This window comes from Zootoca vivipara, chromosome 1, assembly GCF_963506605.1.
Source record: "Zootoca vivipara chromosome 1, rZooViv1.1, whole genome shotgun sequence".
Lineage (NCBI taxonomy): Eukaryota > Metazoa > Chordata > Lepidosauria > Squamata > Lacertidae > Zootoca > Zootoca vivipara.
This window is the reverse complement of record NC_083276.1, coordinates 40,296,662-40,311,250: the sequence shown is the minus strand read 5'-3', so window position 1 is coordinate 40,311,250 and position 14,589 is coordinate 40,296,662. Positions and strand designations below refer to the sequence as shown.

The 14,589-nt window shown below is 41.8% G+C and overlaps 1 protein-coding gene across 2 annotated transcripts; it reads left to right on the top strand.

The window, feature by feature from the left end:
* Nucleotides 1-4,016: 4,016 nt before the first annotated feature.
* LOC118082938 (fibrinogen-like protein 1-like protein) lies at nucleotides 4,017-11,195 on the top strand. Of its 2 annotated transcripts, none has more exons than XM_035110816.2 (3): nucleotides 4,017-4,181; nucleotides 5,970-6,157; nucleotides 10,063-11,195. In XM_035110816.2, exons 2-3 carry the CDS (start codon nucleotides 6,010-6,012, stop codon nucleotides 10,758-10,760), a joined length of 846 nt encoding a protein of 281 aa, XP_034966707.2. In that variant the 5' UTR covers nucleotides 4,017-4,181; nucleotides 5,970-6,009; the 3' UTR covers nucleotides 10,761-11,195. The 2 variants fall into 2 exon arrangements, with proteins under 2 accessions (XP_034966707.2, XP_034966698.2); XM_035110807.2 differs by having other exon boundaries at nucleotides 5,962-6,157.
* Nucleotides 11,196-14,589: the final 3,394 nt, after the last annotated feature.

The window sequence follows — 14,589 nt, the reverse complement described above, 5'->3', positions numbered from 1 at the left end:
TCTTCACTTGGGTAGTATGGCACAAAGCAGACATAACCCTACAAGAGCTGAGAGAAGTAGCAATTAGCTTTTGTGGCAAGCAAATGGACCAGTGGGTCTGGCTAATGAAATGTGAACCTCTTTAGTGGAACTATGGTGCTTCCATGACTTTTCACTACTAATGTCTTAAAGCAGCCTTTTTCAACCTTGGGTTCTTAGATATTGTTGGACCACAAATTCCATAATTCCTAGCTAGCAGGACCAGTGATCAGGAGATGATGGGAGTTGTAGTCCAACATCATCTGGGAACTCGAGATTGAAAAAGCCTGTCTTAAAGAAATAAAGAGTGTCAGTTTACATAAAAGGTTGCTCCATTCATTTTGAGATTACCTGGGTTTATTGCTGAGCAGAGCTGGTGTGAAAGAGCTATTTGTGTTATCTGGGGCCCATAGGTAATGGACTCTTATTCACTGAACAGAGGTTAGATAGTCATCTGTCAGGGATTCTTTAGCTATAATTCCTGCATTGCAGGGAGTTGGACTAGATGGGCCTTGGGATACCTTCCATCTCTACAGTTATATAATTCTACATTTTGATGGCATAAATGCAGCTGCCACTCTTACTTTTTCTTATAATAGCAGCACTTTTTGAGATGCTGTTGCAGGAATTAGGGTGACCACATGTATTCCAGCAACTAGCTGAGGCAGTAGCTGATGTGAATGGTGCCTCCATGTGGTTCAGACAGACACACAGGTAACCCTATAAGGCAGGGATGGAGAACCTGTGATATTCCAGGTGTTGCTGGAACCCAGATCCCATTATCCCCAACTAGCATGGCCAACAAATTTTGTAGGACTGCAAGTCCCCCATTCATAACATCAAAAGAATAGCGTTGCTGGATCAGACCAAAGGTCCATCCTTTCAGTGGGAGCCTCCACGACCCACAAGTGGGACCTGGATGCTATACATGGGCTGAAATCTAACCACTGAAATGCATTAATTACCAGTAAAATCTCAGTAAGAAGCTGAAGATATTATTTTAATTAAATCATATTATATTGCATAACAAGGACATAAGAAGATTGGAAGAGCCTGGAGGATCAGGCATGTGTCCATCTAGTGCAGCATCCTGTTCTCACAGTGGCCAATGAGACGCCTGTGTGAAAACCTGCAAGCAGGACCCAAACACAAGAACACTCTCCCTTTCCATGGTTTCCAGCAACTGGTATTCAGAAGTATATTGCTTCCATGATCCATAGGAGCAGAGCATAGCCTCCATCATAACTAGTAGTCTGAAATCATCAGATGAAGGACAGAATAGAAAACAACAAACAACAACAACAACAACAACAACAACAACAACAACAACAATTGATAGACTTATCGTCTGTGAATTTGTCAAATTCTGTTTTAAAGCTATCCAAGTTGGTGGCCATCACTGTGTTTGGGGAAGGGGTGGTGGCCAGGTGTGGGGAAAGGGGGTTCCAAAGGTGTCAGGGTTGGTTTGCAGAGCGAGCAGGCGTGTTTGTGTGTGTGTGTGTGTGTGTGTGTGTGTGTGTGTGTGTGTGTGTATACAAGGAAAAGAACATTGGTATGTTTCCTAGTCCATTCAAGAACGTCAGGTGGCCTCATATTGACACGTGAAGAGTGATTTGCAATTTGTTTAAGAACAAAAAAAAATAGCAGAGAAAAGAAAAGGGCTTCAGTGTAGTCAAGGCAATGTCCTTTGTCTGTCTTTTGTGGGTAAATGTTACACTTTCCCCTTCTGTTGCCCTCATTAAAAATGAAAGGCAATAAAAAAAAGGTCTACCTTTAGGAACCCGCTGCTAAAAAGGACAATGTTGCAGGCAATTTACAAATCATCTTTCCCTACTGAGTCTCTTCTGATAAAAGCTATTTTTCTGTGATGAACCACAAATAAACCCTACACTTTGGAACTCATTTGGTGGCCCCATTTCTATACCTTTGTAATAAATGGTTAATGAACCAGATTGCAGCCATTTGCTATCAGTGTCTTTTCAGCTAAACTTTGTCCTGTACCTGCCGCTCCCCTGATAGGATGAAATGACTGTTTCAAAGACAATTGCTTGCAGGATTTCAGCATCGGTTTTCTTTTAAATGGATCCATGCTGCTTATCCTCTGTTGTATATTTAATGTTTTCCCTGAAGTTAACATCTCTATATTTTTATTGCCTAATTTTTATATCACTTTCTAAGACAAGAGTTCACATAAGCTATCTAGAAGCAGACATGTGTGGAATATTAAAGTAGTATATTCAGCGCTGAAGTAGGACATTAATAGGAAATTATTCCTCTTGCTTTTTGCTACAGCCTGAGTTCTTTAGAAATCGCAACCCATTTGGTCCTTTTATTCCTATGAGAACAGAGCCAGAAGCATAAAAATATTATATTTTCTTGTGTGTTAAATGAGTTGTTCAGCACCGGGATAATGTGGACCCTGTAACTGAAATAGTTATTACAAAGTCCGGCAGTCCCCAGACTGCTCAGGAAAGCTGTGGTGATGATGTACCTGGGCCCACCCTATACCGAGACCTTACTAGAGTCTTCAAATGTTGTGCCATGACTGACTCATAGGTGGTTCATGACTTAAGATGGACCACACCAGCACCACCATTCATTCATTCATTTATGCACACTGTGTTTCAGTTCTGGTCTATACATGTTGCAGAATGAGGTGGAAAAGAGGTGATAAAATGGGCAGCACCACTTCATATTTCAGGTTGGGGTTCATCAGGTTCATACCTAGGAGGGTGACAAAAATCATGCCTTTCCACAGTGGCTAGGAATCTGCCTGCCCGTCCACATATTCCCTGGGCCACTGGGTTTACATATAAACACACACGGAGCACTGCAACATGGCTCCCTCTCTCTCTAGCATCAGGCAGCAAAGAGAGTGAACAAAGGACAATAGTCCCACTTCAGGAAACACAATAACACAAACATCCTGTTTCCGTCACTTCCGACTCTGTGGAATGAAAAACATATACCGTCATGTGATAGTCAACAATCCCATAACTGCAGACACGGGGAATGAATCTCCAACACACTGCTCTGGGTGGCTGGGCAAGGTACCTCAGCAGAGGAATCTGGTTGCTGGCATGGGCTGTCACAGCAGACCTGTGGGGGGCCCCACCCTAGTCGGCTCAGAGGGAAGAAATATGGAGAGAGCAAGTGAGAGTTGCAGGAGTGGGGAAATGAAGCAAGGGAGGAAGGAGGCAGAAGTGAAAGCAGCAAGCAGAGGAAGGCAGGCAGGCAGGCAGCTCATACTACCTTCACATACAAATATTCACATAAAAGGCACGTTGAAAGGGGAGGCCATAGCTCCCCTCTGCTGTTTCTCCCCAGTGAACCAAAGTATGGATCACTCACAAACACATTTGTATGGAAACAGACTTAAGCACTTGACAAATCATGAGGTGACAAGTTATGGCAATAGCTCTGAATGCAGGAGGAAGAAGCAAAGGTGACAGGGAGGGTAATATGTAGCTTTTCCACAATAGTCAGCCATCAGAGCACCTGAAGGAAACTAGTAGTACTCTCTAGCACGCCCCATTTCCCTCTAATTGATAAATAGTTCAGGTGCAATATACAGTGACATTCAACTCATGTATTTACTTTTTTATAGTATATGTATTGTGTGTTATTTGTGCATCTTTAATACTTGTCCTAAATTAATCTATTGTTTCTCACCGGTGCTGGGGTGTGGTCCTTGACAAAGATGCTAAGCCTTGAGACGAGCCCTTGCAGCTCTTCCTTCTGTATTGATCCTCCTAGCTATTTCTGGACAGGAATTGGAACAGGGATGATTCTCTTGTCCCTCCCTCCCCAAAGCAGTTGATTCCACACCAGTGCGCTGCCACCCGCCACCCCCACCCCCTGCTGAGATTCACTATTCAGAATAAATTTCATTAGTGATAACTTTCTTACAATGAAGGGAACTTTGGCCTTTTAAGATGCCTATTTGTGGATACGTGTCAGAGTAAAGTCCACCAACCAGAAGATTGATACACTGGAAATGTAAAGCTTTGTGAAGACAGCTGGCTTTTCCACAGTTAAGATAGAGATCTCGGGCTGAGCTGTTTACCTAGACTGCAGCAATAGGCAAAGTGCATATCCAAATAACTACCCCATAGATTAATGTGCAGCTCTCACCTGGCCAGTTGTCAGTTTAAACAAGAAAGGTAAGATTCTGTTCTCTTTATTTTGTTCAGTTCCCTAATCTAAAGCTTCCTTCTAGATTTACTGAAGAACTTCAATGTCAGAAACAGTAAATAAGTACTGTATTCTTTATTCCGGGGAGGAAAAACATCTGACCCTGTCTTTCCACCCTGTTTTGGTTGTAATAAATTTGTGTGTTTTACTCATTTTCATAATGCTTATTATCTTTTTGTAAACTGCCATGGGAACTTAGGGTGAAGGTAAGGTAAGAACTCTTACAAGTACTTCAATCAATCAATCAATCAATGTAAGAACCCTCTTCTGGGTTGCAGTCTTATACACGCTTACTGGAAATAAGCCTCACTGAACTCTTTGGAACTTACTTCTGAGTGGACATATATAGGATTACATTTCTCAGAATTCATGGGAATTTGAATCTTGGGTCAAATTCATGCAGTGGAGCTATAATTTTGTACAGGGTTGCAGCCTTAGTCATAGAAAATCATGAGCTCATTTTGAGATCACTGCTGGTGCTTTATGTGAAAATGTCTTGAATATTTGGGGCGAGGGGGCACACATTGCTTTTGGAAATATACCAAAAGAGTGATTTCTGCATAGGGAAGACACAGCTCCCTCCCAAATATGATAGGAAATTGTATATTACTGCTTGGGATTAAGTTAACAGTTTGAAAGGTGTTGAAATTAAGAAGAAGTTGGCTTAAAGTACATTTCAAAGCTTCATGGAATCCAAAGGGTTTTCTAAAGTGCAAGTGGTAAAGGTAAAGGTAAAGGGACCCCTGACCATTAGGTCCAGTCGTGACCGACTCTGGGGTTGCAGCGCTCATCTCGCATTATTGGCCGAGGGACATAGCTGCCAAGTTATCCCCTTTTTAAAGGGATTTTCCCTTATGCTGAATAGGCTTCCTCGCGAGAAAAGGGAAAACTTGGCAGCTATGCCGAGGGAGCCGGCGTATAGCTTCCAGGTCACGTGGCCAGAATGACAAAGCTGCTTCTGGCAAACCAGAGCAGCACATGGAAACACCGTTTACCTTCCCGCTGTAGCGGTACCTATTTATCTACTTGCACTTTGACGTGCTTTCGAACTGCTAGGTTGGCAGGAGCGGAGACCAAGCAACGGGAGCTCACCCCGTCATAGGGATTCGAACCGCCGACCTTCTGATCAGCAAGCCCTAGGCTCAGTGGTTTAACCACAGCGCCACCTGGGTCCCTAGTTTGTACTTAATGAGCAACAAAACATGAACCCTGGGGGCCACTTGTCCATACATAAAGGACTGAAGTGTTGAGGCTTGAAAACACTGTCACCTGGACATTATGCTGTGGAGTAACTATCATCTCCACAGACAGCTTGTCCAGAGCTGACGTTTCTGGATGCTTAAGTTCTTTATTTCTGTGCAAAGGCTTCCTTTCAGATGTGGTCCAGGGAATACAGCACATCAGTTCTGATAAAGGAGAGGTGTGCTTTTCAAAATGGAAACCTTGACATGACATTATTTTCTATCAGCTCTTACCGTGCACTCAATTGTGCTATATCACACTGATTGATAGCAAAACAAGATGAAACGGCTTCTGCATGACAGGAAAGTTCTACATGTCAAAGAAGTAGTCTGTCGCAAATGCACTGTGACATGCTTTAAAAAAAAAAAAACCGCGTTGTCAAAGAGAAAAGAAAAGCCCCCTTTTTTGGCAGATATTGAACGTTGAAACCAGGTGTTTCAATTTCTCTTCAAGAATTTCTCTCTGGGTGCAATCAATCTCTTAATGCTAAATGCCAGCCTCTGTTAGGTTTGCAGCATCCATCAACCTGAGTGAAAGGCATCTTCAAGGAAGAGAATGAATCTGGAAAAGTCAGCGGGATGCTTTCTGCTGCTACTCTTTCAATGTGGACTATGGACAAATGCAGAAAAGGCCTTTGAACTTGCTAATTCTCATCTGATTCCACCAGGAGGCTATAAGAGACTGATCAACATTAACGCAGAAGGTATGCTGGGTATGTGTGTGATTTAGAAAAGAGCAGTCAAAATCACGGAGGGATTGATGAATGTTCCCTATGAAGAAATGCAAAGGTGGGGATTTTTAGTTTAGAAGGGGGTGGGAGAATGTATTTTCAGGATGTGTGCGGCGAATTGGTACAGAGAACATTGACAAAAATGTGTTTTATCCCTCTCCCATAATACTAGAACTCAGGGTCTCAAGATGAAATAGATTGGCAGTAAATTCAAGAAGTCCTTTTTCACATATACTAACTTAAGGAAAGCACTTCCACAAGATGTGGTGATGTTGACCTTTGGCTTAGATGGCTTTAAAAGGATTGGGCAAACCCATGGAGAACAGGGGCTCTTATTTAGCTAAATAGAACCATCATATATACAAAGGCAGGAAGCTCCTTGCCACAGATACCACCTGAGCTTCCACCTACAGGGATGAGTCCAGGAGGGCCTCCGAGCTACAAACTTAGTCATCTCACCCTTATACACCCAGCCAATCACTGGGCTCTGCAGGTGAGGGCCTCTTACAGATACCATCTTATCAGGAGGTCTATTCCATACAATGTAGGAATCAGGCATTTCGTGTTGTGGCACCTACCCTTTGGAATTCCCTGCTCTTGAATATTAGACAGGCACCACCTCTGTTGTCTGCTGAAGACCTTCATCTACAACAAGCCTCTTAAGTTGATATTTTCCCCAGTCAGCATATGTACTGGAATTGTTACTAAAAAGTTTTTATTATTTTATCACTTGCTGTTTGCCATCATGGGCTCATTTGGGAAGAAGGGCAGGGTATAAATTTAATAAATTCTAACAATAAATACAGGAGAAGTGCAACCCCATTCAAGATAAATTGTATCACTCCACCTGGATCTCCCAGCTTCATAACCTGCAGTACCTCTGTCTCATCTGAATTTACACCTCAGTTTGCTTACCCTCATCCACTCAAAAAATACCTTGAGACATCTTTTCCCAAGACTCCCTAGGATTTGCAGGCAGAAATGAGAGTTAGAGCTGGCTGTCAATCACATACTGGTGATTTTGAAGAGCAAACTTCCAGATTATTCCCCCACCCAGCACATACATGGTTTCATGTAGGTATTATACAACATGGAGGCCATAAACTTGAGGCACCCCAAAGGCCATAGGGTAGAACCAAAGTCCTCCAGCACCACCTTCTGGTACTGATCCTCCAGGAAGGAATAGAGCCAAAGTAATACAGTGCCTCCCATACCCAACCTAGCAGGATGGTCCAGAAAGATACCCTGGGCCAATCGTAATGAATGTCATTGAAAGATCAAAGAGAATCAATAATGTTGAAGGCCCCTTGTCCAGTTCCCCTGGTCCTCCACAAGGGTGACCAAGACTGTTTCTGTCTCCAAACTAGTCCGAAAGCCCGGTTGGAATGGAAACAAATTTCCTTCAACATGGCCTAGAGTTGAGAGGCCACCATGCTTTCTATCACCTTGTCCAAAAACGATAGGCTTAAAGATGGACAAAGTTTGTCACAGAGGGTTCGGTCCAAAGCTGCTTTCTCAAGCGTGACCTCGCCTATATTTCTCCTTGTGCTCATCACCACAGAAGCAGGGAGCTTTTTGAACAGCATTTTGTAATCTAAGCATAAAACTGTTTTTATTTAACAACAAATGTGATAGTTTTCATTGTCAGTTTATTATAAGGGGATCTCTGTGCCTTTTCTATGGGTAACTTATAGTTCCCTTTTTGTTTCACAGCCACATTCCTTGGTGTTCAGTTATCTGGAACCTAGGGCTAAAAGACAAATACCATGGAGGTTGGTCCATTGAGACACTGCCTCAACAAACTCAGCCAGGTATCCTTACCTACATCCAGTCTAGTGGGTGGTGGCACTGACTGCCAGCTTCCTCCTCTGCCTTAGTTTCAGTATTGCCCTTCTGGAACTCAGCAGGGAAGAGGATGGGGAGAAAACCAGAATTAGTTGGCCTTGGCTATTATTGATGCCATCTCCACCTACTGTTGTCCTTCCTGCCTTCTGTGTCTCAGGGAGCACCAGCCTCCACTGATTCTCCACTGTGATACAGCTCCATATGTTGGGCATGTCTAATATGGAAATCGCTGTTTTTCCTTCGGAGAGGAAAGAGGCACCCATACGGCACAGCCAGTTCAGGGTACTTTTCACTGATGGGTAGATGCAGTGCCAAGCAATTGCGAACTGTTCCATTCCTTAAGTGTGTATTGGAGTTCTTAGGAGTTGGGGGTTCTGTACTGGGAGACAAATAATAGTTGTCAGAGAGGAGATTTCTGCAAGAACTATTATTTCTTTGTTAAGAGACATGGATGAAGGGGAGCTTTGTAACACATCCTCAGAATCTCTAACGATAGGCTGAGTCATCTCCTCCTCCTCCTCCACTTACAGAGATTGAAAAATTAGCTCTAATCAACCGTAACTATTCCAGCTCTCAAAGTTGCAACAACCAGCAAACAGGGGACACATGGTGTACTGTTTCCTATTTGCACATCTCTATAGCTAAACAAAAGGCACATGCCCAATTTAGAGAATATAGCAATTCCTCACCCCCCACACACCATGCATTTAAAGCCATCCAACACACATTTTAAGCATATGACTTCCTCCAAAGACTCCTGGGAACTGTAGTGTGTTTGGGGTAATGGGAAATGTAGCTCTATGAGAGGGAAACTACAATTCCCAAGATTCTCTGGGGAAATATATATTTAATGTGTTTTGGATGGGCTTTAAATGTATAGTGTGGATCTGTTTCTCTTTCTCTAATGTTAAACCTAGACTTGACCACAGTGAACTTTTTTGTGTGTAGAACACACTTCACAACCGATCTTGCTTTGAACAATTTGCTGACTTATCAAGATATATATTTGACTATATAAATTTTATTTTCAGTCAACAGAACTGTAAACAAAGCTTTTGTCTCTTCAAGGTCACTTTAAGCCCTTCCTAAGGAATGTACCATTGATTTCACAATGCAACCACACAATCCTTTTTTTTCAGTGTTTTGAAATTAACAGTTTGTGTTTTGTTCTGGATTTTCTCCATTTCCTTTTAATAATTAATTTTAAAAAGTAATAGATTATTTATGATGAATTGTATTTACTCTTTGATGCTAACATTAGTCTTTTCATATGGCATAGCTGCCAAGTACTCCGTATCTCCCAGGAAACCCCCATTTTTTCGTACCGTTTCCCGGTGGTCCCCCGTATCGGTTCCTCTCCCATTATTCTCCCTTATTCCGCTCCTGCTGGTGGGCACAAAAAATGGCCGGCGCTGGCAACGGAAGTCACGTCTACGCATGTCCGGAAGTGCGTAGACGTGACTTCTGGTGCTGGCGCCAGCCATTTTTGGTGCCCATAGATGGGCAAAGCGACACCAGAAGTTGTGTCTACGCAACTTCCAGTGTCACGCAGCTGCCGATCCCGGATTTTGCAGTCCAGGACTTGGCAGGTATGTCATATGGATTATTACTTGTCAACCTGTATGATATTGCGTGAGCAAATATTTCTATTCTTATCCATTCATTGTTATTACAGTACCTTTTGTTTACGATGGTGCTTAATAATAATATCTTTTTAAAATTGTAGTCACATCACAAAAAAGAAACTATGTAGAACTGCACAATATATACAGGTAGGTAGCCGTGTTGGTCTGAGTCGAAGCAAAATAAAAAAATTCCTTCAGTAGCACCTTAAAGACCAACTAAGTTTATATTTTGGTATGAGCTTTCGTGTGCATGCACACTTCTTCAGATACAATATATACAATATATGTGCCTCAAATCCTGACAAATTAACAATTTCTTATATTTGAGGGCAAAAGCACATTCTTGTGGAAGCTTTTAAGCCAAGCTTACAGTATTATAATGTTAAGCATTCATTTCTTTCCATGCAGAATATCCACGAGACTGCAGTGAGATCTTCAAGCAGTCTGAAGAAAACCCCAGAGATGGTCTATATGTCATTCAGCCAGCAAAGGAGCCTATTGGTGTGTACTGCAACATGCAAGATGGGGGCTGGACAGTAATTCAGCACATTACTGCCAACAGTACTGTGGACTTCGACAGGACGTGGCAGGACTATAAACATGGATTTGGAACAATTAATGATAACTACTGGTTAGGCAATGAATACATGCACCAGCTAACCAGCTCTCCAAGGCCATATACACTTAGGATTAAACTTGTGGACCTAAATGCCAGTATCAAGTGGGGAGAATATGAACCCTTCCACATTGAAGATGAAGCCTCTCAATACCGAATCCGGCTTGGTCTGTTCAAAGGTAATGCCGTCGACGCCCTGTGTCGTGATACAGAAGCGTATCTCCACGATAACCAGATGTTCACAACAAAAGATAGAGATAACGACAACTATTTTCAGAACTGTGCCAAACTCGAGTACAACGGGATTGCTGGGGGAGGCTGGTGGTATGATGCTTGTGCTGGAGCGAATCTAAATCGCAGGAATGTCATCTACTGGCAGCAGGACTGCAACAAAGAGCACATGTGCAAGTATGCCTGGATGATGGTCAAGCCAGCTGACCACAGCCAGGAGTGGCTCAAGGCTTGCGCTACTGAGAAGGATGAATTGTAAGCAACAGTCGGAAATTAAATCCAGGTGGAGAGCTGCTGTTTCTTCAACTTCTATGTAGAAGCCACCTTTTTCCATTGCCGGGTTTGTGTTTGAATATAGAAATGAAATTAAACCCAGCACAAAAATAAAGACCGCGTGACAAGATATGAATAATGGAGGACCCCAGAATTTAATTCCCCTGCTCCTTCCACTCCAGTAGTAAATCTTGAGTGATGACCAAATAGTGTAAGAGAGGTCTAGACATTATTAATATTCTGGGAGATGTGAGTAGAGTTAAATTCACAAATTATAGCGTGCGGATAAGATTAGCAAGTGGTTGTGAGCATTAGTAACAGAGGATTTGTGATTAAAGGAAAATATGGAGAGACAATTAAACATATAAATCCATAAGATATATTTAGTAATCAGGATGCCGTAAATTAAATATGGATATTACATATGCTTAAAGTGAAAGGGTATACACTAGGGACTGTGAAAAATCACGAGACCTGCAATTATTTCCTCTTCCCCACTGTTGCCCGTGAAAATGCATATTTTCTCTTGCCTTTAATCTTCAACAGTTCATTCAAATAGTGTTGTTTGAGCTGTTGCTGTCTTCTAAGGGAGGGAGGGAGGAAAAACAAAAGCAATTACTTTAAAGTCACAAAGCTGCATGATCTCATTGAAACAGTTTGTTGTATGAGCTTCCCCTCAGGTGCATGAAGTGATGAATTAGGCTCTTAATGATAAAGGTTCACAGCAAAGCAAAAGAGTTGAGAGGCCACAACAATACATCTTTTTTTTTGTCCATATGGCAGTTTGGCTGCTACTGTGAGCAAAAATAGGGTTGCTTGTTGTCAGGAAGATTGCAGCACTGGATCCTCCTGTAAGTAATCAATCAATCAATCAATCAATCAATCAATCACCAAATACTTCATAAAGGCAGAAGAAATGGTAGCTGATAATATGTGTGATTTTCAAGAACAGTTCCACTTCATGAGTGTTGAAGTAGATTGGATGTGCTAATGTGCATATCTGAGATATTCCATCCAACAGAGGGCAGTGATGCATATGAGTATTATCAAGAATATTGTATTGCAACACAGTTAAAGATTCATCTCTTGTGCAGGGACAGTTGCAAATGAATCATAATTTCAAAACACCTGTTTGTGAATGCATTTGCTGTAGTTTCATTGTAAAGGTACAAAACAATCTTTTACTGTCTTTCCCCTTTTCATCTATTTTCAGCTAAAATTTTTTAAAAAGTGTAATTAACATGTATTTTCATAGCTCTCATCATTACCTATCTCTTCTCTGGCATTTTCATTCCTTGTTTTAAATTCTTTCAGATGAGACTAAATGTATCTCTATTGTCACTTATTTGCTAGCCTATATTTGTAAAATAGCAAAAATAAGATTTTTGTTGTTGTTCTTATTTAATGGCAACATTCTACCATTCTCTCATTTCTGATTACAGGCCCCAGATTATTACTATTACAGACCTCTCTGGTAGTTATACGTTCTCTATAAACTACAATGGCATATATAGTTTGCCCTGTTTACACACATCACACATAATCCAGTCAAAATTATTCACTGATTCGGATACAAAGGTGCTCATGGTTGACCAAGATTTTAGCCAAGTTCCCTTTTCCTCTCCATCTCTTTGCCTACAACACACCTCATGCCATTTTTTTTAAAGGTTTTCCTGTCCTCATGAACTGCTTTTGGGAAGATGCAAGAGATCACGATAGGAAGGGACAGGAAAGTCACATTCCATGAAGAGAATTACAGGGACCTCAACTTACGAGCTCCTCGACATCCGACGTTTTCAACTTATGAGCGGAAAAAGTGGCCGCGGCTAGATGCGGTTTCCTCGACTTACAAGTTTTTAGATGTGGTTTCCTCGACTTACGGTTTTTTCCATTTCCAATGCATTCCTATGGGAAACCGCTTTTCCTATGGGAAACTCGACTTACGAAGTTTTCAACCCACCAGTGTGCATTCGGAACGGATTAAATTCGTAAGTCGAGGTCCCACTGTAGTACTAATCAGGATACAAAGTACTGCTTTTTAAGGAAGAGAGTTACGCATGCCCACTGACCTTCAAAATGACCCAAAACTGGATCATAGCCTGATCTAAAGTGAGTTGCAATGGCAGCAGTACCACTATGCAAATTGAGAATGAAAAAAACGAGTCTTCCAAATCCATGTTTGGGTTAAAGATCTGAAAAGTTTGAAGACTACTAGTCTAAACAGTTAAAAGTTAAAAGTATATGGTTCAGGTGTCTGAGGACCATACCCTTTCAGAACACAGGCAAGAAGGGCACCTGTTTCAATGCTCCTCAGTGTAAAAATTCAACACACATAGTCAGCACGTTACAGCAAGGATTAACCTTTCTTCCTGACATGCTAGATTTCCATGGATAGGAGTGGCTTGTTAGGAGTTTTTGCATTGTTATACCCTTCCTGCATTCTGAAAGGGTATTCTGCTAAGATGGCCCTACCACGTACTTTTTCTAAATATATGGATTGGTTCTAGTCATGGATGGATCGGCCATCATGGATCACTCCACAAAGGAGTGGAGCGGAATCTGAAAGAGCAACACACTTAACATGCAGAAGGTGAGCCAGAGGTGTTTTCCTAGACCATCTTGACAAGATTTAGCCATTACTGACTATATCATCAGTACGGGGGGATGCCTCAGGGCTTGACAGTATGTATGGAGAGCTGGAAAGAGTTGATTTACACTGCAGTATTCCGGCTATAGTGGAATAGGATCTGTCGCGGTCACCCTGACCTGCGCAACACCCCCAGACGTTTTACGATCTATTGATGATGCACCAACGACAAAATAAATATCTGCCGTCACTCAAAACACTTCAGACCAGGATAATGTGAAAGTAAAAAGATGTTGCTTTATTGAGTGTACATAAGCGTAATGGTTTCAGTATATGTCTTAGAATGTTCCAAATTACAGATGTTTCCTATACCGGCCTATTACCTCTAATTAATACTATTACCAGCCTATTACTGCTAAAGACAACTAAATATATATTTGTAAATAAGCTCACAAACTCTCTATCCTGACTGATTATAATCCACCATCTATGCTCCACCTCAATATTTAAAACCAGCTCTCTACTAATAACCAACCAACTCACTCCAACCTACTACTTCAACCAACTGACTACCAACTCCCTCTCTGACTCCAGGGGTGGGGTTTTTATACTCTGTCAGAGCCCCCCCCTTGGGTTCTAACAGTTCTATTTGGATTAACCCTTAGTAACCTGGCTTAACTTTAGGCTGATCGCCACAGGATCATCTCCTGTTCTTCTGCCAAAGACCCTACTTATACCCCACAGATTTCTCCTCCAGTAAATGTTACCACTGTACTGTAGGAAGTGGCTCTCCTGGAGCTCTGGCACAGGAAAGCGCTTCTGAAACTTTCAATATGATCTTTTTAGACATATCCAAATATATGTATATATACCACTTTTTCCTCTCACTTCTGTTACCTAAGGATACTAGCATCATGTAAGTTTAATACAATCATACAATATTAAAGCAGCAAAACACAGATGATGATGATGATGATGCAGCAAGTTTGTTTGTTTTTTTAAAAAACAACTTTAAAAACCCATAAGGAGAACAATTCACAAGCCAGTTGGGTCAAAGGCCTGCTGGAACGGACAATCCTTAAACTCTGTATTTGAAATCTGCTATTGGGTGCAGACAAATCTCTCAGGACAAAGAGCTCCAAAGCCTGGGTGCTATAACAGAAAGAGGTATTCCTCTTGTTCTCACCAACTGTACCTGTGATGATGGTGGGAGACAAACCAGGACCTC